The sequence below is a fragment of the Panthera pardus genome, unplaced genomic scaffold (assembly GCF_024362965.1).
Source record: "Panthera pardus isolate Hobbes unplaced genomic scaffold, ASM2436296v1 HiC_scaffold_9, whole genome shotgun sequence".
In the NCBI taxonomy this organism is placed as follows: Eukaryota; Metazoa; Chordata; class Mammalia; order Carnivora; family Felidae; genus Panthera; species Panthera pardus.
The window spans coordinates 1607234-1629933 of NW_026527024.1; the positions used below are offsets into that span (position 1 = coordinate 1607234).

Genomic DNA, 22700 nt, shown 5'->3' on the forward strand with positions numbered 1-22700 from the left:
TCCTGCTTTGTCAAAGATTAGTTGGCCATACTTTTGTGGGTCCATTCTGGAGTCTCTATTCTATTCCATTGGTCTATGTGTCTGTTTTTGTGTCAATACCATGCTGTCTTGATGATTACAGCTTTGTAGTAGAGGCTAAAGTCTGGGATTGTGATGCTTCCTGCTTTGGTCTTCGTCTTCAATATTACTTTGGCTATTCAGTGTCTTTTGTGGATCCATACAAATCTTAGGATTGCTTGTTCTAGCTTCAAGAAGAATGCTGGTGCAATTTTGATTGGGATTGCATTGAATGTGTAGATAACTTTGGGTAGTATTGACATTTTAACAATATTTATTCTTCCAATCCATGAGCATGGAATGTTTTTCCATTTCTTTATGTCTTCTTCAATTTCCTTCATAAGCTTTCTATAGTTTTCAGCATCCAGATCTTTTACATCTTTGGTTAAGTTTATTCCTAGGTATTTTATGCTTCTTGGTGCAATTGTGAATGGGATCAGTTTCTTTATTTGCCTTTCCGTGGCTCCATTATTGGTGTATAAGAACGCAACTGATTTCTGTACATTCATTTTGTATCTTGTGACTTTGCTGAATTCATGTATCAGCTCTAGCAGATTTTTGGTGGAATCTATCGGGTTTTCCATGTATAATATCATGTCATCTGCAAAAAGTGAAAGCTTGACTTCATCTTTGCCAATTTTGATGCCTTTGATTTCCTTTTGTTGTCTGATTGCTGATGCTAGAACTTCCAACACCATGGTAAACACAGCGGTGAGTGTGGATATCCCTGTCGTGATCCTGATCTCAAACCCTCAGAAATACAAGCAATTCTCAGGGAATACCATGAAAAATTATATGCCAACAAATTGGACAACCTGGAAGAAATGGACAAATTCCTAAGCACTACACACTTCCAAAACTCAAACCTGGAAGAAATAAAGAGTTTGATCAGTTATCAAAAATCTCCCAACAAATAAGAGTCCTGTACCACATGGTTTCCCTGGGGAATTCTACCAGACATTTAAAGCAGAGATAATACCTATCCTTCTCAAGCTGTTCCAAAAAATAGAAGGGAAGGAAAACTTCTAGACTCATCCTATGAAGCCAGCATTACTTTGATTCCTAAACAGGACAGATACCCAGCAAAAAAAAGAGAACTACAGGCCAATATCCCTGATGAATATGGATGCAAAACTTCTCAGTAAGATACTAGCAAATCCAATTCAACAGAATATAAAAAGAATTATTTACCATGATCAAGTGGGATTCATTCCTGGGCTACAGGGCTGGTGCAACATATGCAAATCAATCAGTGTGACACATTACATTAATAAAAGAAAAGAAAAGGACCATGTGATCCTGTCAATCAATGCAGAAAAACCATTTCACAGAATTCAGGATCCTTTCTTAAAAAAAAAACCCTGGAGAAAGTTGGGATAGAATAAACATACTTAAACACCATAAAGGCCATTTATGAAAAGCCCACAGCTAATATCATCCTCAATGGGGAAAAACTGAGAGCTTTCCCGTTTTTTTTTTTAATAGCAACTCAAGCGAACTAAGGCAGTGTCTACGTTTTGATAAATGCTCACACATGCACAAAAATGTTTGTTTCCCTTTGCCATGAATCCACTTTCTATATAAAACACTACCAGTCAATGCACTATTTTTTCAAGAAGGAAAAATACATCCAAACTACTAAAATGAATTAAGGACATTTGAAAGTTCACCACATTTATTTGAATAGTGTACATATAATCAAAAGTGACATTTGAATGCTAAAAGTGAACTTGAGCCTTTGCAAAGTCGATACAGTGTCCAAGGCGTCCTGAGTCATTAAGACTCCCAGTCTGAAACTCCAGGTTTCCTTTGAAATTGGGTTTAAGTTCCCCTCAGCGCCTTGACCCAGCCCCTTTACCCTCCAGGCTCCCCGCATTTGGAAGGGCAGCTCCTTCAATCTGGGCCTGGAGCCCCCCGCTGGAGAAGCAGCAGGACAAGTAACAGTGCGCCCCCCAGCAGCAGGAGCGCCAGCGGCCACCCACGCTTCGCGGCCTCCAGCCAGCGCCGCCCCCGCCCCCACTGCCGACCCCACCCCCGCCCCAGACCGCGGGCCGCCAGCCCCGCGGCCACCAGGCGGAGCGTGTCCTCTGGACGCGCGTGGCGCCGGGCCCACGCCAGGCCGTACACGTCGTCGGTGAAGGGCGCGCCGTCGTGCTCCAGCGCCAGCCGCTCCACCAGCGCCAGCAGCTCGCCCACCTGCGCATCGCGCTCGGCGCCCGCCGCCCGGTTGTCCAGGGCGCACACGCGGCCGCCGCACTCGGCCACCAGGGCCCGCAGCGCGCGGTTGTCGGTGGCGCGCACGTAGTCGTGCAGCGAGCCCCCCTCCAGGTCCTCCCGGCGCGTGAAGACGAGCACGGCGCGCGCCAGGACGCCGGCGCCGAACAGCTCGCGGACGCCGCGCGCCGCCTCCTCGTCCTGGGCGGTGAAGCGGCCCAGCTGCGTGACCAGCAGCAGCGCGTGCGGCCCGGGCGCCGAGAGCAGGTAGCAGTTGGCCCGCTCTGTGCAGTCCGGGTCCGCGTGCCGGCCTTGGGCGGTGAAGAGGTCGGGGGTGTCGGTGACCTCCACGCGCCACCCGGCCCACCTCCGGCTCCCCAGGGCGCAGCTTCTGGTCACCGGGGTGGCCGCGAGCCTGGACGGGAAGAGCCTGTGGCCCAGGATGCTGTTGCCCGTGGCGCTCTTGCCCACTCCGGTCCTGCCGGCCAGGATGAGCCTGAGCCTGCGCTCCTGCGCGAGCGGCTGCTGCTGGTCGTCCGGGTCCTGGGAACCTGTGAGGACAGAGTAGGCGTGGGCCGCCGGCCTGAGAGCTCGCGTCCCGCTCCACCGGGGCTCCGGGGTGCCTCCTGAGGGAGGAGGGCAAGGATGCCTCCCGCTTCTGCTTGTCCAACAGGCCTTTCCCAGGCGCTCTGGTTAGAGCTTGTGCGACTCCGGGGGCATCTTTAGCTACCTTTCTTCCATCTTTGGCTCCAGTGCATGCACCTGCCCCCCAGTCCATGCTCCGGCACCGGGTGCACACTGCTCTGGAGGGTCCCCCTCGATGGTCGCAGGCCATGACTTCAGCTGACATTGCCTCTGGTCGTCCGCACTTTGCAGAGCTGCTCCGTGCTCGACGACTTCCCAGGCCTCTGCCAGACTTCTCCCAGGGGCCATCCCAGCGAGGAGATGCGGGAGGGCACAGAAGGCCTGGGAGTGAAGGGCTGTCTGGAGTCCCAGACACCCCGGGTTGGAATCACAGCCCCGCATGTGCCAGCTGTGGAACCTTGGGCGAGTTTAGACTAAGCGTTCAACGTCTTCTGCATATTGGGAGGGGTGACAGAGAGTTGTGTCTCCCAGGGTTGCTCAGAGCATTAGGTGACAGGATCTCTTTCTTTCTTCCCTTCCTCCACTTCCCCTCCTCCTCCCTCTTCTCTCTAGTAAACCTGCTTCCAGTAAGACACAGTTAACCCTCCATCCTTGTTCACTGACACAGTCTACCTGGTAAACTGTGTTCCCTCCAGTCCATGATCTCAACCCTCCACATCTTCCGTGGGGATCGGAGTAGATGTATTATCCTCATTGTACCCTTTGGACCCAAGGCACAGTCTGGTCAAGGCACTTAATATCCTACAGTAGGTCAGGAGCAGAGGTCCAGCAAAAATGCAAAGCTGGGACTCTAGCTGTTTCACCCCAGCATGGGGACATGTCTGGGATTTGTCTCTGTTCCGTCTTTTTTTTTTTTTAATGTTTATTTATTTTTGAGAGAGACAGAGACAGAATGCGAGTGGGTTGGGACAGAGAGAGAGGGAGACGAATCTGAAACAGGCTCCAGGCTCTGAGCTGTCAGCACAGAGCCCAACGTGGGGCTCGAACTCACAAGCTGCGAGATCATGACCTGAGCTGGAGTCAGACGCTCAACCGACTGAGCCACCCAGGTGCCCCTATGTGTCTGTTCAGTCTTGAGTTAGCCCATGGCCTTGTGACCCAGAGCTGACGCCTAGGGGCAAGTACACACTGAGATCAGTTCTTACCATAGGCATTTTCTTCATCTCTCGCCATCTTGCGTCCTCCCATGCCCACCTGAAAGAGTTCCAAACACAACCTGTTAGTTCCTTCATTCCTTCAATCATTCATTTGTTTATCGAATAGGTATAACTACCTAAGGTGGCTCAGGCAAGGTCCAAAGAGCTGGTGACATCCCAATGAAAGGTCATGCTTCCTGCCCTGCGCTGAACATCAATCAGAATTTGGGGAAGAAGCCTGGAAGGACCTGGTTGGTATTGGAACCAAACCGTGAGAACCTTTGGTGAGCCTCATTGGTTGAAAATTGGGAAAGATACCTATCTCCCATGCTGATCTGAAGAACCTGTGTTCTGCTCTCCGAAGACCAAAGAATTCGGCTTGTGTCATTTGTGTAAATATGACCTGTGTGCTGGAGAGATGGGACACTCCCTTCCGGCTCCTGGTGTTCCTGCCCCGAATCTGAGGCCTCTCAAACTAAGCGATGACCCCAAGTCCGGCAGGATTTACTACAGATAGCCACTCAGTGATGCAGTCTGCTTGATCTCACGAGGACCTGGTCACAAGGGCGCAGCTCTGCTCTGTCTCCTTCGCCAGCCCTGTGTGCCACTCACTCCCCTTCTGGGTCAGCTGCTCCGCAGAGGACAGGTTTCAGGGCCTTTCCAGCCCACCTGTGCGCTCACCCCCATGACCACTCCTTCTCTCCCACGTTTCTGTCTGAGTCCTGTCTGTGCTCCGCCATCCATTTCAAATGCTACCTCTTCATGGCAACACCTGGCTAATGCAGGTGACCGTGCTGTGTCCCATGGGCAACACACAAGGACAAGCAAAGGGAAGGGTTGATTGATAACTTGTCTCTGACCAGTTAGATGACAGGTTTGTCTTCTGCGTAGCGCCCCTTTCAGCTCCCCAAAGCCCTTGGTAAAGTTGATCCCACAGGCCTCAGGTGAGTAGTGATCTTGTGTGTAAAAATTAGCAAACTCCCATAACTGACTGCACAGCAGAACTGAAGAAACAGCCAGAAGATTCAGTGCAAAGAACAAGAATTTAGCTAAAGCAAGAAGTCCTTATCGATGAGGGAACTGACCAAGTGTGCTCTAGGAAATCCACTGGACTCCTGGCCCCTATGGGACTTCCCAAAGGTTTGCGATGGTTTGGGATGGGATTTGAAAAATTCTTCCAGAGTTTCTGAGAGCTGACATCTGGGGTTTAGAGCTTGGAGTCATTGACTGATGTAGAACATGGAGACTCCTAGCATGTTAAATGCGATTGGATATCATGTAGTCCCCTGCTTCCTGAACCTGCTGTCTTTGGGAAGTATCTATGGGAGTCTTTAAAATATATATTTGACATTTTGTTTCATAGATGTGTAGTTTAATAAGAAAAAAGGGGGTGACTTTGTGGCTCAGTCTGTTAAGTATCTGACTCTTAATTTGGGTTCAGCTCATGATCTCATGGTTTGTGGGTTTGAGTCCTTCATCAGGCTCTGATAGCACAGAGCCTGCTTCGGATTCTCTCTCCTTCTTCTTCATGTGTGCCTCCCCTGCTCACATGTCTGTCTCAAAAACAAACAAACAAACAAACAAATAAATAAATAATAAATAAACGTTAAAAAAACGATATCTCTCATCCCTCTTCCTGAGGGATTTTTTTTATAAAAAAATTTATTTTACTGTTTACTTATTTTTTTGAGAGATGGTGAGACAGAGCAAGAGCAGGGGAGGGTCAGAGAGAGAGACGGAGACGAAGAATCCAAAGCATGCTCCAGGCATTGAACTGACAGCACAGAATCCATCCCAGGGCTCAAAGCTTAATGGACCAAGCCACCGAGGCACCCTCCTCAACCCCCTGAGTGATTCTAATGCATTGGGTCCCTGCTTTGAGTTTCTGAGCCATTCATCCTGTCTAAGCCCTTCCTTTATAGCCAGTGTGTGGGGATGAAGAGGGCTCCATCGCACAGAACCCTGGGCAGCTTGGGCGGGGGAAGGGATGTGCAAGGACACACAAGCACGTGTACTGCAGAGGTCTGAAGACCATGTTCATAACTCTTGCTGGCTCCTGCAAGTCACTGGGGGTGCACAGGGCTGAGGAAGTGGAGGGTGTGAGTGGGGTTCGGCTCACAGACACGATTTCCACTCTGCGATGTGTTCTGAGGTTAGACTCACTTGTTTGTCCTCAGAAATGTCTCTCTCCTTGGCTGCACATGCCCTCAGAGGGAGTGTCTGCAGCCTTCTCCAGCGTGCTCAGCCCTGGCAGTGCTTCTAGCAAACACCTTTCTGACCCGGCGAGGAGCAGGGCAGGACGAAGTACGTAGTCCCAAGTAAAAGTGTGCGCACTCCACGGCTGGAGAAGATGCTTACCATTTCTTCTTCCCTTGCTTGTTCTGAAACTCAGAGCTCCCTGAAAAGCCTGCAAGGGTGAAGTTATTCTTTCTAGATCCCGCTCCCCTTCCTGGGAGGTAGTAGAATGCAGGCGCCCACTCAGTGAGCTGCAACCAGGCCCTGAACTCCTTAGAGCCCCCCTGACCCCCCCCACTTCATCCACTCCCCCCTGCCCCAGGTGGCTCCCTTCCTTCCCCTGTGTGCTCACCTTCAAGCCGAAGTGGTGACAGGCTCTGCTGTTGGCTGCAGAAACCCGGGACCTGGTGCTGTGCCTTGGCTTGTGAGTACAGAGGCTGTTCTTGCCAGCACAGCACAGGGAGGAAGTCTCAGAGCCCAGGGAGGGAGGGCCCAGTGGTGCCGATTTAAAGGGACAGGACATGGGCCAGGTGGGCCAGCGAGTGGTGCCTTTGCATTGTTTCCACTGAGCAACCCACCCCCTGCTTGGCACTGTGCTGATCCTTTCTGAAGGTCACTGTGGCAGCACATCTTGTTCCCGGGAGGGGTGTAACCTCAGTGAAGGGCAGTTTAGATTTCTGAGGCCTGTTCTCAGTTTTGGCCTCTGCCCAGTACTCTTATGTCCAGTTGCCTTTTGCTTTTTGGGTGTTTTCCTAGAAAATGGCCTCTTGAGAGTCTCCTTCCCCAGGAATCAGGGAGGAATCCTTGACTGGACATCAGTGTGGACAAGGCCACCAATGTGGTCCTCTGCCATCTCCTCATTCCTAAAGAAAAAGAGGTCTTTTCAGCTATTAAAGATCAGACAGCAGGAAGAGGATGGAATTCATAGGAGACTTAGTCTAGCCTCAAGTTGGTATCTCTGACCCAAGTGTCTGTTTCTCCTCTCAGGAGGTCATGAGAGAGTAAAATAGCCAGACAATTTGTGGAGAGAAGGCTACAACAGCGTATGGTGCTATGTGCCCTGGACCTGGTTTGTTCTGGAATCAACTCTGCGATCTTGCCTAACTCACTTACAGTTTCTGGAGTCACCTCTCCCCGTGTGTAGTGAGGACTTTCACTTAACCTGAACCTAATGCTCTGGGGCCTGATTTTTAGCCAGTCTTGCCAGTTCATTCTCTCTAGTGAAGATACCTAACCCATGGCCCTCCACCTTATCCCCCCACACCCTATCCAGCTTTATGGAGATATAATTGAAGTGTAACACTGTAATTTTAAGGGTGCAATGTGTTGATTTGATACACTTCCATATTGCAAAATAATTGCCAGCACAGTATTATTAGCTAACGCCTGCATCACATCACATATTTACCATTACTCTTTTTTTGCGTGAGAACATTTAAGATCATCTACTCTCTTAGTAACACTTAAGATATGATACAGTGGTATGACCCATAATCACTGGGCTGTACATTAGATCCCCAGAACGTATTCATCTTATAACTGGAACTTTATACTCTTTGACCAATGTCTCCCCATCCCCCCATCCCCCAGTCCCTGGTCACCACCGTTCTACTCTCCATTTCTATCAGTTTGGCTTTTTAAAATTCCACATAAAAGTGATATCATACAGTATTTTTTTTCTCTGTTCGACCTGTTTCACTTACGATAATGCCCTCAAGTTCGACCCTGTTGTTGCAAATGACAAGATATTCCTCTTTCTTTTCACAGAACAATATATATACACCTACAGATGGACCCTTAGGTTGCTTCGACATCTTGGCTATTGTGAGCAATGCTGCAGGGAGCTTGTGAGTGCAGATCTTTCTTTGAGATCTTGGTTGCATTTCTTTTGGATAAATACCCAGAAGTGGGATTGCTGGATCAAATGTAATTCTACCTATAATTTTTGGAGGACCGTCCATACTGTTTTCCACAGTGGCTGCACCAATTTGCGTCCCATGCACAGAGCACAGGGCTTCCCTTTTCTCCACATCCTCCCTAACGCTTGTAATCTCTTATCTTCTTGATGATAGCCATTCTCACAGGTGTGAGGCGATACCTCATTGTGGTTTTGATTTGCGTTTCCCCTGATGATGGTGATACTGAGCACATCTTCATGCATCTATGTGCCACTTGTATGTCCTTTTTGGGAAAATGGCTGTTTAGTTCCTCTGTCCTTTTTAAATAAATTGCTCAGGTTTTGCTATTAATTTTATGAGTTCTTTATGTATTTTGGGTATTAACCCTTTTTCAAATATATGATTTGCAAATACTTTCTACCATTCATTGGGCTGCCTTTTTGTATTGTTGAAGGTTTCCTTTGCGAGGCAGAAGCGTATTAGTTGGGTGTAATGTCACTTGTTCATTTTATCTGTCGCTGCCTTTGCTTTTGTGGTCAAATCCAAAAAATTATTGCCAAGACTGATGTAAAGGAGCATACCCCCTGTTATACTCTAGGATTTCAAGTCTCTTAGATTTATTGGGGCTCATTTTATGGCCTATTGGTCATATTTAGGAGAACGTTGTCTGTGTACCTGAACAGAATGTATAATCTACTTCGTTGGGTAAAGTGCTGTAATGTTAGGTCTAGTTGGTTTATCTGTGGGTCACATCTTCTGTTTCTGTTTTGACCTTCTGATTAGCTGTGGTACGCGTTGGTCAACGTGGACATTGAAGTCTACAGCTTGTTGTTGAATTGTCTATTTCTCCTTGACACCTGTAATTTTTTGCTTCCTGTGTTTTGGGGCTCAATTGTGAAGTTCATGTGTGTTTATAATTATTACATCTTCAAATTCACTGAATCTTTGTTCTAGCCATTCAAATCTATCGTTGAGCCCCACTAGTAAAATTTTCATTTCACTCATACTTTTCGCTGCAGAATTTCTATATTGGTGTTTAAAAAAGCAATTTTTGTATTCTTATGGACACACAGACAGCAGCAAATCAAGGCCTAGAAAGGCAGAAAGGGAATCAGTATCCAGATTCACTACACCATGTTCCCTAGAATACCCAGTTTTGAACAAGAACTGTAAGATGTACAACGAAACAGAAAGGTGTGACCCATATACTGGAAAAACTCAGGCCACAGGAATTGCCTGGCAGAGGCCCTGGATATTGGATTCAAAGATAGGGCTTCCAAAGAGCAGTTCTAAGCATGTTGAAAGAACTGAAGGAAATCAGTGTGAAAACTCCCACCACTGGTACCATACTGGATGAAAGGCTGAGAGATTTGCCCCTGTGATCAGAGATAAGACAAGGATATCTGCTCTGGTCGCTTCACTGCAACTTTGTGCAGGGGGTTTGCGTGTTTGGCTGGACTTTCCTGGTGAAGTCTGCTTCCCCTGCAGGGTGAAACCTCTGGTGTCTCTCCTCTGGAGGTGCAGCCAGGGCCTGCACAGTCCCGGGAGGTGACAGTTGTCTTAGCCCCACTCTGCGTCTTTCCGTAACCACTCTGCCTGTCCGCACTATACCCGGTGGTTAAACCTACTGACAGCCAGCTGATTCCTCCCAAGGTTCTGCTCTCTTGCTGGAAGGCTGAGGGTACAGGGAGCCACACCTTTGGCCGCGCCTCCCAGAATGCAGTTTCCTTCCAGAGGAGCCAAGTGTGAGTTGGAAGTGAGGAAGCAGCTTATGGTCAAGTGTCATAGACTCACTGTTCTTACTACTATTTAGTAGACTTTTTTTTTTTTAAATAGGTCTGTCTTCGTTTGCTGAATGATCTCAGAACAACATTAAGAGACTTTAATATATTTTTGAAAATATATACGTTGCATCACTTATGGCTGTCCCACCAGTACTAGGTCTGTAGGGTTCCTCCAGGGCATATGGAAGCCTGTCCTAGTTTTGGGTCAAAGTCTGGCCACATTGCCAACTCTCCCCTTCTTCCTTCCTGCTGGCTGCCTGGAGTTTGCCTCGTTTTGCCTTCCCCTTGTGGTGTCTTATTATAGTTAAACGAAACAGCGTCAAAAGGGAGCCAGGCAGCAGTTACCACCGTGCTACCAACAGCCGTCTTTATACGGAGTCCCGCTGTCCTACTAACTGCAGTTATGGTGAACTTGCAGAGGGTGAGAGAGACGCTGGCCTCTCCCTGTATTTCCAAAGAGTCATTTATATTCTTTCACAGCTTGGACATGAGTCATTTCAGTGCAACTTTCACGTTCTATATCTTCCTGATAAATAAATAATAGTCAAAATAATAAGGCTGCTCGGCTGTTTGTTTGCTATTTATGTTTTGAGCGAAAAATTTTTTAAAACTTGGGGGGACCTGGGGGCTCATTTGGTTGAACATCCAACTCATGGTTTCACCTCAGAACAATGATCTCACGGTTCTTGAATCAAGCCTGCGTCAGGCTCTGTGCTGGCATGGAGTGTGCTTGGGATACTCTCTCTCCCTCTTTGTCTCTCCCCTCCTCACTCTCTCGCTCTCTCAAAATTAATAAATAAACTTTAATCAATCAATCAATCAATCATTCAATGAACAAACAAACAGTAGAAAAATTGGTCAAAATTTTGGAAGATAGCAGCATCCGTGTGCACCTGTTCTAATAAAGAGCAGAACTGACTTGTTCAGCCCACGTCAGGGTCAAAAGATCTAGCTGCTGTGCTTGCTTTGAACGGGCCCTGGTTGGAGATTCCCAGGAAGACATCCACCTCATCCTCAGGCCAGCACTAGCCTGGGGAGAGATGGGAAAAGCTACCTGTGCAGAGGCCAGTGAGACCTCCATGGTGGGGTTCCTCCTTGGCCCCGCCTTCCTGCCCCAGTCCCTTTTGAGCACAAGAGCAGCCACAAATGAGAAGACATGAACCTGTGACCTTGCCTCTGTGGCCTGATGAGGAAGACAGACTCGGGAGAAGTGAGGCAGGAAATTGCTGGGGCTGAAGTAAGATGTATGTTTTTCTGTGCATGAGTGAATTTACGAGAAATCACCCTTTACCCATTTCTTGAAAATGCAAGGGACTGTGGGAAACAATAACAGAAAAAACTGTGCTGTGATATGGTGCCATAAATATAACAGTCTTTCCTTTATCCCTCGTTAAAGATTTACTTACCGTGTTTATCATTTGTAATAAAGCACTCAAGACACTCCACAAAGATGTGAGTGAAGCAGTAAAAGATGTCAAGTTGAAACCAAAAGAAAGAAATGACGGTAACAGCAGAAACCATGCCAACTTTGTTGTAAATCCCAGAGAGGGCAGATCACTGAATGCTGTCAGCTGGTCCTGGCAGCCTGTGAGTTCTTTCCCTGACCCCCATTCTCCCAAGCCGCCTCTTCCACCATTGGTACCGAGGAATGGCTAAGAATCCAGGGGCCATCCAAGCAAAGGCTGTGGGGTTTGGAGGCGTGGGACTGGAAAGTCTAGGCGGATGAGTGAGGAAGGATGCTGTGTGTGTGGAGAGTAGCAGAGAACTCGGGGTGAAACATGCCTGTGCCTTTGCTTCTTGTGTTCATGGCTGTTGGTGCTGGCTGGTAAATAAAGGTGATGTCCATAACCATCTGTAAGTGTCCATTACTCTGATGGCCCAGGGACACCAAAGCCCTGGGAAAGAAGGTCCATACTCGTATTCACACCTGGGTCCTCCAGCCGGGAGTCTTTGGACTGGGCCCTCCTCAGGGTCTCCCTTTGGGGGCCACAGGCCCCTGTTCCACCTGGAGATTTATACCTACAGCCAACCAACACCTGAGAAGTTGTGTGGGTAAGTGGGCCCAGGCTCATGAATCATGCCGGGGGGGGAGGGGCGCAGAGTCTTGGGATTCGTCCTCACTGGGAGAGGCCCAGATAGTCTCGCATGATGCTGTTCTGTAGGAGGCATTGACTGAGACAATCTGGGACTTCTTATACATAAAGATACTGGGGCACATGGGGATTGCGGTTTTGTGGGGTCTGTTTGTGTTTGGGTTTTCTCCAAGCCATAGATCTTGATCGAGGCAGAATCAGGCCCACACACTTTTCCTCTGACTGATTTTCATATATTAAGGAGACATTTTTGCTGATTAAGACAAAATAGTCCTTTTGTACGGTGTTGGTATTCTGTAAGAGTGAGGAATTGATTCTTGCTGCTGGGACTGGGGTCTGCTTTTACCTGTGACCCCCCAGCTCGTGGCGCCCTGACAGTCTGCCTGTTTGCCTTAAGAGTTCAGGAGGCCTTAACCGCACTCCCAGGCCTTAAATTCCTGGTGTCTCTTTAAAAGAAACAATTGTTAGTTTTTGTTTTGGTGTTGTATAATTGTTTCCAAAAAGAGAATTCTTTAGAGGACTGAAATCTAAATTCTGAGAAAGCCCCAAGCTCTCTCTCATCAGGGAGACCTGGGGTCTATCTGGGCCAGAAATGTGGCGGGAATGAGGAAGAACGTAGTGTAGAAGATTTGCCCACTCACACTGTGCCACAGAAGGGGAGACCTTTGGGTTTCTCAGAGGATGGGACAAGAAAGCAGGTAGGGGCAAGGTGGAGAGGACATACTGGATGCCTAGCACTGCACAACATGTCGTCCAAACTCCAGTTGAAACAGCTGAGACATGGATTGTGTGGTAGCTCCTGGAGTCCAAAGTCAAGATGCCAGCAGAGGCGTGTGCTCTCTGAAGCCTCAAGGGGAGGACCTGCTTGCTTCTTCCTGGGCTCTAATGGCAGCTGGCCATCTTGGTGCTTCTTGGCTGGCAGATAGGCCACCACTCTCCTTCCTCACGCATTTCATTAGAAGCAGCAAGGAGAAACCAGGCCGCACCTTCCACACTGTTCTCGGAATTCTCCTCAGCTAAATATTCAAGTTCATCACTTACATGGTCTACTCTCCACCCAGCAGCCCACCTCAGTTTAGCCCATCTCCCTGCCGCCTGCCATTTTATAGCAAGTGCCATCGTCCCTCCAATGTCCAGCAGCGTGGTCCCCACCTCTCTCTGGGACCTCACCAGAAAGTGACCTTGATGTTCATCCTACCACCGACATCCTCTAAGGGCAATCTAGGCCTTTTTTTATCATGTACCTCAGAATTCTTCGAGCCCCCATGCATTACTCAATTTCGAAACGACTCCTACATTTTAGGTAATTACCAGAGCAGGACCCTACTTCTTGGCCTTAAAAGATATTAGTTCCCCCAGGAGCTGCTGTAACAAATGACCACAAACTGTTGCTTAAAGAGCAGAAACTTACTGTCTCATTGTTATGGCTACTGTCTCACTGGCACAGGCTACAAGTGCCAAACCAAGACGTTCCCAGGGCCATACTCTCCATGAAGTCTCTGGGGAAGGATTCTTCTTCTTACTGCATCTTAGCTTCTGGTGCTGGCTGTCCTGCTTTGTTCTTTGCCTTCTAGGTGCTTCACTCCAATCTCTGCCTCTTTTGTCACTTGGTGTTCTCTGTGTGTATCTGTGTGTAAACTTCCCTCACTCTGAATGAAACGATTCCAGGCATTGGAGTAGGGCTCAACCTTAACTTCATGACATGACATCACAGAGACCGTGCTCCAAAGAAGGTCACATTCTCAGGTACCAGGGGTTAGCCCTTCTTTAGAAGGACACAATTCAACCTACAATATGGGAAGAGAGGGACAGTGTGTGCAGTGTGAGGGTACAGTACCCCTGATCTCTTCCTCTCCAGTCCTCGTTGCAGTTACGAGGTTAAGCCCATTGGGATAGTTTTCTTAGGTCTCTGCTTCTTGGAAATCTTCTACTGCCTAGGGCTTAGAATCCACATTCCTTGGCCTGGTATTCAACAGTCATTATAATCAGTTTCAACTCCTCTTCCAAGAATGAGATTCTTCTAGATATCATTGTTCCCGTTAATATCCGTTTTACACTTTTGTAAGGAACGAAGGTGATAATGATATAGAGGTCAGTGCCTGGGACACAGTAGGCCCTCAGTAAAGGCTGGTAATGATTCCTGCACTCCAAATTGTTAGCTGTTCTCTGCCTGTGTCCAGTGTTATTTCCACCTCCAAGGCTTGGATCATGCTATTTCTCCCTCTCTTTCTTATCTGAGTGCAGTTTTCAAAAAAAGCAAACTCATGACTCCTGGGCAAGTATAAACCTATCAAAGATTTTGCTCAACTCATGGCTTAACTAGAGCACCAGTATGATTCTATAATTGGTTCAAAGTTCCTTTGAGTGGCTTAATCATTTAAGCGTCTGACTCTTGATCTCAGCTCAGGTCTTGACCTTAGGGTCTTCAGTTTGGGCTCCATGCTGGGTGTGAAACCTAGTTAAAAACACACAAAGAAGCAAAGAATAAAACAAAAAACTCAAACAAACAGAAACACAAAGTTCATTTGAAATCAAGGGTTGATATGTTCAAGAGAGTACTAAAATGTAATTTTTGAGTTCTATATTTCACCAGACAGAAAATTCGCTGAGTATCTCCAAGGCAGAGATGTGCAAAAATTCTCTCTGTCCTTAAAGTGTTTTAAAATATCACAGCGGATCATCAAGCACAGCACCACACAGAATAGAACACTCCAGTAATCTCTCTTGCCTATTTCTAAAATTTGGATCATTTTCTCTACTTTGTGATCATAAACAGCCTCCAACAAGTATTGTTGATCCTAGAAGATTGTTTTTACTATGCATGGCCTGATTATTTATACAGATGCAGCAAGAATCTTAATTAACTGGAAAAGCCTCCTTGAGTTTGCTCAGGAAATCTAGAGCCTCATCATATTAAGCAACTATCAATTCCAAAGGATAAGCTTCCTTTGGAAATTTTCAAAATGAATTTTGAATCAGACTTTTCAAATCCCCGCCATTCTTCTATCCTAGGAGTGGGAAACCAAGACCCAAACACTTTCTCTAGTAAACTTTGCATGCTGTACCCATAAATCTCAGGGATTTTCCCTCTTCATGAGGTCTCCAAAATTTGCCTGGGTTTCTGGACTACCTGGGAGTGGACTTCCTTACTACAAGAGATTGGGATCCTCGAAGCCAGACATCATATTAGTTTTCTTATGAAGGTTTTGGAGACATTAGCTCCACATGTAACAACAACAATTGCTCCTTAGCAGTGGTCTGGTGGTCTTTGATTAAACAACAATCACTCTCAGATATCACACTGTACATATGGCCTTGCTGCAGAATCAATTTTTCCAATGGTATCTTTGGAAACAAGAGGACAGATTTTTATTAAACCTATGCAAATGTTTCTATCAACATGAAAGTGAATGAAACTCAGTAGAAGCATTTGTTTCTCAATTTTGAGGGTAGGTGAAGATGAGGTAATGTTTAAAAATGGTTGTTGTGGGTTTACAAATACACAGTCTACTAATTCGTTTAAGGAGAAAGAAATAAGGTTTCCTCAAATAGCCATACAAGTAGAACATCAAACAGAATGCCATCAATATTCCAAACAAATAACCACAATTGGACATCTTGAATCCCTTCATTCAGTCCTATGTCATTACTTCTCACTCTGCTGGATCTTGAGTCAGTCGTCTGATTTCGTGAGGTACATATGCTTCCAGCCTGAGAGTCCCAGTAGTCCTGGCTTAGCTCACTGGCACAGTCTGATCATTGAGTCAGTACTGCCATCTTGGAAACCTGCTCTGAAGAGTCTCTTTGAGGCAACAGTAGTTCAGAGCACATCCTACAGTTTTTCCCCTGAAGCTCCAAGACTGTGACCGTGTGGTGAAGACACAAATTCTGAGTGGTCACTTTTGGTAGATCTTCGGAGAAGCCTTAGGAGGAAGCAGAGACCTGTTTGAGAACAGGACTTAATGGTTGTGGTTCATAACCAAATATAACATCGTGGAAGACAGTAAAAGGCTCTTTGGGGGGCATGGTCTTTATTTCATGAGGGTTTGGTCAATGTTTCCTTTGAGGGATTCAGCCCCAAGTGCACTGTCACACCTAACACCTATATCTCTTTTGTGACAAGGCAGCCATTAGCCTGCAAGAGGCAGCTCTTCTTGCACATCCGTGGAGCCAGAAGACAATTTCATTGAAGACATGTGAGTGCAGGGGTATAGATAATCCAGATCCCTTATCCTGGTAGACAGGCTGTGGAGGTGCTGAGTCATCCTTTTCATGAGTGCCCTTTGGGGGTGGAGTGAGTGGGGAGAAACCAGGAAACCTTGAGTGATATCCAACAATTCACTTAAAGGATATTGTTACAAAGTAGAAGTGACTAGTTTTATGTGGCACCAAGAGAGAAGGCTCCAGAATCCCTAACCCCCAACTTGATGGTATTTGGGGGTAACGTAAGTTGGTTTCCATGAGTTCATGAATCTGGGGTCCTCTTGATGGGATTAGTGCCCTTGGAAGAAGAGATAGCAGAGAGTTGCTTCCTCGCTCCATCATGTATGGACACAGTGAGACTGTGTCATCCGCAAATCAGGAAGTGAGCCCTCCCCAGAGAAACAAGTTGGCTGGCACATTGGGATTGGGCTGCCCAGTATCCAGAACTGTGAGAGATTAATTCCTGTTGTTCCTGCTCCCAGGCTGTGGTATTATGGCGGTCCACCCTGACTAAGACAGCATCTATGATGTGTAGATGAGCCTCAGGATGGTAATATGAGACTAGCATTGAGGGTTGTATTATTACTACTAACTACTACCTGTTGATCACTATGATCTGAGAACCACTTCATGTGTACAACTTTGTCTGGTTGCACAGTGACCTTCTGAAGTAAGTACTCCATTTTAATGATAAGGAAAGTGAGTTGCAGAGAGGTTAACTTACCCAAATGTGGCAGGTTGAATGGTGGCCCCAGAAAGATGTCCACACCCTAATCCCCAGAGCCTGTGAATGTTACCTTATTCCATAAGGATTTTGCAGATGTTATTAAGTTAATGATTTTGAGACGAGATAATTCTGAATTATCTGAGTGGGCCCAAGATGTAATCAGAAATGTCCTTCTAAGGAGGAGGTACAAAGGCATTGTGATGAAGGCAGCAGAGATTGGTGTGATGTGGCCACAAGCCCAGGAGTGCAGGCAGATTCTGGAAGATGAAAGAGGCAAGCAATGGATGTCTCCTAGAGCCTCCAGAAAGAACCAGCTTTTCAGAGACTTTGATTTTATGTCCATAAGACTAATTTCATATTCTTGTCTTCCAGTATTGTTGGAGATTAATTTTATATTATTTTAGGCTACTAAAGTTTTGATAGCTTGTTATGGCAACAATAGAAAACTGATTCACCAGGTTATAGAGATGATATGTAGAAGAACTAGGACAATGTAGGGAACCATTCTTTTTCATCTCCTGTTATTATCTCTGCAATGTTTTAATAAGTTGAGCTTTGAGGCCATCTAGATCTAAGCAGCAGAAAATTCCCTGATTCCCACAAGAAGACTCCTGTAGAATTTAAAGAATGTCTTTTAATGACCCCACAACTTTTGCAAATTCATTATATCCACATTGCTTTGTGTGTGTGAGATTGAAATAATAAAAGGAAAACATAAAAAAAGGAAGTGGAAGGAAGCCCTCAATGATGAGGAGCGTGGCTAAGTGAGCAATACAGATATGGGGCAAGACTACTTTTATCAAATATCTTCTAGAAGGAGATCACTCGTAACTTAGGGCTCAGCATGGGACTGATAAGAGCCACATGCTCCTCTTTAACCAATGATCGCAAGGCTGTTACCATTTGAGACCCACATCTGATTTCCTGTGGCATCCATGAATTCTGTGTCAACTACTCTCCCGTTCCCACTAGGGAACTTACCAGCATACCTGAGGATAATACCTGGAGAAGCAATTAGCTGATCAGGAAAGCATCCAAGGTGGCTCTGGCTGGACACGTTTCACTCAAGGAATATATAGATTGAAATGAAACTAGGCAGAGGTAGAGATATTTTGAGTAGGACATAGTGTTCTGGCTCCCCTCTAGACTTCTATGTATGGAGCTTCATCAAGACCAACTTCATGGGTATGTAAAGGACCCTATGCCCAGAAAGGTTTAACGCTCTATTGATGTCATCTTGAAATTCTTAAATTGTGTGTGTGTGTGTGTGTGTGTGTGTGTGTATGTGTGTTTGTTTGATTCTCTTTGACAAAGGGCCTGGCATTTTTATTTTGTGCCAGACCTTGAAAATTATATAGCTGGTCCTGGTCTGTGTCTTTATTGCAAGTTGGAAAACAGTTACCTGGGGCCCTCCAAGTCATTAACACCAACAAGTGGTCCAATGATATTGACAAATAATATACTCATTAACACAGTAATTTCAAAATGTAGCTACTTCCTTACATTGGTTGCCACCCCATTATACATTACTTCCTGCCACATTTAGTCTTCTTTTTTTTTCATTTTAATCCTTTTCTTTTTTATTTTTTAATATATGAAATTTACTGTCAAATTGGTTTCCATACAACACCCAGTGCTCATCCCAAAAGGTGCCCTCCTCAATACCCATCACCCACCCTGCCCTCCTTCCCACCCCCCATCAACCCTCAGTTTGTTCTCAGTTTTTAACAGTCTCTTATGTTTTGGCTGTCTCCAACTTTAACCTCTTTTTTTTTTTTTCCTTCCCCTCCCCCATGGGTTTCTGTTACGTTTCTCAGGATCCACATAAGAGTGAAACCATATGGTATCTGTCTTTCTCTGTATGGCTTATTTCACTTAGCATCACACTCTCCAGTTCCATCCACGTTGCTACAAAAGGCCATATTTCATTCTTTCTCATTGCCACGTAGTATTCCATTGTGTATATAAACCACAATTTCTTTATCCATTCATCAGTGGATGGACATTTAGGCTCTTTCCATAATTTGGCTATTGTTGAGAGTGCTGCTATAAGCATTGGGGTACAAGTGCCCCTATGCATCAGTACTCCTGTATCCCTCGGATAAATTCCCAGCAGTGCTATTGCTGGGTCATAGGGTAGGTCTATTTTGAATTTTCTGAGGAACCTCCACACTGCTTTCCAGAGCGGCTGCACCAATTTGCATTCCCACCAACAGTGCAAGAGGGTTCCTGTTTCTCCACATCCTCTCCAGCATCTATAGTCTCCTGATTTCTTCATTTTGGCCACTCTGACTGGCGTGAGGTGATATCTGAGTGTGGTTTTGATTTGTATTTCCCTGATAAGGAGCGACGTTGAACATCTTTTCATGTGCCTGTTGGCCATCCGGATGTCTTCTTTAGACAAGTGTCTATTCATGTTTTCTGCCCATTTCTTCACTGGGTTATTTGTTTTTCGGGTGTGGAGTTTGATGAGCTCTTTATAGATTTTGGATACTAGCCCTTTGTCCGATATGTCATTTGCAAATATCTTTTCCCATTCCGTTGGTTGCCTTTTAGTTTTGTTGGTTGTTTCCTTTGCTGTGCAGAAGCTTTTTATCTTCATAAGGTCCCAGTAATTCACTTTTGCTTTTAATTCCCTTGCCTTTGGGGATGTGCCGAGTAAGAGATTGCTACGGCTGAGGTCAGAGAGGTCTTTTCCTGCTTTCTCCTCTAAGGTTTTGATGGTTTCCTGTCTCACATTCAGGTCCTTTATCCATTTTGAGTTTATTTTTGTGAATGGTGTGAGAAAGTGGTCTAGTTTCAACCTTCTGCATGTTGCCGTCCAGTTCTCCCAGCACCATTTGTTAAAGAGACTGTCTTTTTTCCATTAGATGTTCTTTCCTGCTTTGTCAAAGATTAGTTGGCCATACGTTTGTGGGTCTAGTTCTAGGGTTTCTATTCTATCCCATTGGTCTATGTGTCTGTTTTTATGCCAATACCATGCTGTCTTGATGATTACAGCTTTGTAGTAGAGGCTAAAGTCTGGGATTGTGATGCCTCCTGCTTTGCTCTTCTTCTTCAAAATTACTTTGGCTATTCGGGGCCTTTTGTGGCTTCATATGAATTTTAGGATTGCTTGTTCTAGTTTCCAGAAGAATGCTGGTGCAATTTTGATTGGGATTGCATTGAATGTGTAGATAGCTTTGGGTAGTATTGACATTTTGACAATATTTATTCTTCCAATTCATGAGCAGGGAATGTCTTTCCATTTCTTTATATCTTCTTCAATTACCTGCATAAGCTTTCTATAGTTTTCAGCATACAGATCTTTTACATCTTTGGTTAGTTTTATTCCTAGGTATTTTATGCTTCTTGGTGCAATTGTGAATGGGATCAGTTTCTTTATTTGTCTTTCTGTTGCTTCATTGTTAGTGTATAAGAATGCAACTGATTTCTGTACATTGATTTTGTTTCCTGCAACTTTGCTGAATTCATGTATCAGTTCTAGCAGACCTTTGGTGGAGTCTATCGGATTTTCCATGTATAATATCATGTCATCTGCAAAAAGCGAAAGCTTGACTTCATCTTTGCCAATTTTGATGCCTTTGATTTCCTTTTGTTGTCTGATTGCTGATGCTAGAACTTCCAGCACTATGTTAAACAACAGCTGTGAGAGTGGGCATCCCTGTCGTGTTCCTGATCTCAGGGGAAAAGCTCTCAGTTTTTCCCCGTTGAGGATGATGTTAGCTGTGGGCTTTTCATAAATGGCTTTTATGATCTTTAAGTATGTTCCTTCTATCCCGACTTTCTCAAGGGTTTTTATTAAGAAAGGTGCTGGATTTTGTCAAAGGCCTTTTCTGCATCGATTGACAGGATCATATGGTTCTTCTCTTTTTTTTTGTTAATGTGATGTATCACGTTGATCGATTTGCGAATGTTGAACCAGCCCTGCATCCCAGGAATGAATCCCACTTGATCATGGTGGATAATTCTTTTTATATGCTGTTGAATTCTATTTGCTAGTATCTTATTGAGAATTTTTGCATCCATATTCATGAGAGATATTGGCCTGTAGTTCTCTTTTTTTACTGGGTCTCTGTCTGGTTTAGGAATCAAAGTAATACTGGCTTCATAGAATGAGTCTGGAAGTTTTCCTTCCCTTTCTATTTCTTGGAATAGCTTGAGAAGGATAGGTATTATCTCTGCTTTAAACGTCTGGTAGAACTCCCCTGGGAAGCCATCTGGTCCTGGACTTTTATTTGTTGGGAGATTTTTGATAACCGATTCAATTTCGTCGCTGGTTATGGGTCTGTTCAAGCTTTCTATTTCCTCCTGATTGAGTTTTGGAAGAGTGTGGGTGTTTAGGAATTTGTCCATTTCTTCCAGGTTGTACAATTTGTTGGCATATAATTTTTCATAGTATTCCCTGATAATTGTTTGTATCTCTGAGGGATTGGTTGTAATAATCCATTTTCATTCATGATTTTATCTATTTGGGTCATCTCCCTTTTCTTTTTGAGAAGCCTGGCTAGAGGTTATCAATTTTGTTTATTTTTTCAAAAAACCAACTCTTGGTTTCGTTGATCTGCTCTACAGTTTTTTTAGATTCTATATTGTTTATTTCTGCTCTGATCTTTATTATTTCTCTTCTTCTACTGGGTTTAGGCTGCCTTTGGTGCTCTGCTTCTATTTCCTTTAGGTGTGCTGTTAGATTTTGTATTTGGGATTTTTCTTATTTCTTGAGATAGGCCTGGATTGCAATGTATTTTCCTCTCAGGACTGCCTTCGCTGCATCCCAAAGCGTTTGGATTGTTGTATTTTCATTTTCGTTTGTTTCCATATATTTTTTAATTTCTTCTCTAATTGCCTGGTTGACCCATTCATTCGTTAGTAGGGTGTTCTTTAACCTCCACGCTTTTGGAGGTTTTCCAGACTTTTTCCTGTGGTTGATTTCAAGCTTCATAGCATTGTGGTCTGAAAGTATGCATGGTATAATTTCAATTCTTGTAAACTTATGAAGGGCTGTTTTGTGACCCAGTATATGATCTATCTTGGAGAATGTTCCATGTGCACTCGAGAAGAAAGTATATTCTGTTGCTTTGGGATGCAGAGTTTTAATATATCTGTCAAGTCCATATGATCCAATGTATCATTCAGGGCTCTTGTTTCTTTATTGACTGTGTGTCTAGATGATCTATCCATTTCTGTAAGTGGGGTGTTAAAGTCCCCTGCAATGACCACATTCTTATCAATAAGGTTGCTTATGTTTATGAGTAATTGTTTTATATATCTGGGGGCTCCGGTATTCGGCACATAGACATTTATAATTGTTAGCTCTTCCTGATGGATAGACCCTGTAATTATTATATAATGCCCTTCTTCATCTCTTGTTACAACCTTTAATTTAAAGTCTAGTTTGTCTGATATAAGTATGGCTACTCCAGCTTTCTTTTGGCTTCCAGTAGCATGATAAATAGTTCTCCATCCCCTCACTCTCAATCTAAAGGTGTCCTCAGATCTAAAATGAGTCTCTTGTAGACAGCAAATAGATGGGTCTTGTTTTTTTATCCATTCTGATACCCTATGTCTTTTGGTTGGTGCATTTAATCCATTTACATTCAGTGTTATTATAGAAAGATACGGGTTTAGAGTCATTGTGATGTCTGTATGTTTTATACTTGTAGTGATGTCTCTGGTACTTCGTCTCACAGGATCCCCCTTAGGATCTC

The 22700-nt window shown here is 45.1% G+C and overlaps 2 protein-coding genes across 4 annotated transcripts in view; one reads left to right on the top strand and one right to left on the bottom strand.

Moving 5' to 3' along the window:
• The window catches only part of LOC109252349 (GTPase IMAP family member 8-like), a 57941-nt gene that overhangs the window by 31155 nt on the left and 4086 nt on the right, over positions 1–22700 (top strand).
• LOC128775864 (GTPase IMAP family member 1-like) lies at positions 1706–6711 on the bottom strand. Of its 3 annotated transcripts, none has more exons than XM_053898645.1 (3): positions 6640–6711; positions 4062–4110; positions 1706–2822 (listed from the first exon to the last, which is right to left on the bottom strand). In XM_053898645.1, exons 2-3 carry the CDS (start codon positions 4102–4104, stop codon positions 1951–1953), a joined length of 915 nt encoding a protein of 304 aa, XP_053754620.1. In that variant the 5' UTR covers positions 4105–4110; positions 6640–6711; the 3' UTR covers positions 1706–1950. The 3 variants fall into 3 exon arrangements, with proteins under 3 accessions (XP_053754620.1, XP_053754619.1, XP_053754618.1); XM_053898644.1 differs by lacking the exon at positions 6640–6711 and adding an exon at positions 6216–6515; XM_053898643.1 differs by lacking the exon at positions 6640–6711 and adding an exon at positions 6411–6429.

What these genes read in the sequence shown, in the direction of transcription:
- LOC128775864 (XM_053898643.1), bottom strand. An exon ending in AGATGAAGAAAATGCCTATG is followed by an intron (nt 2,823 to 4,061) that starts GTAAGAACTGAT and finishes CTGTCCTCACAG; the next exon opens with GTTCCCAGGACCCGGACGAC.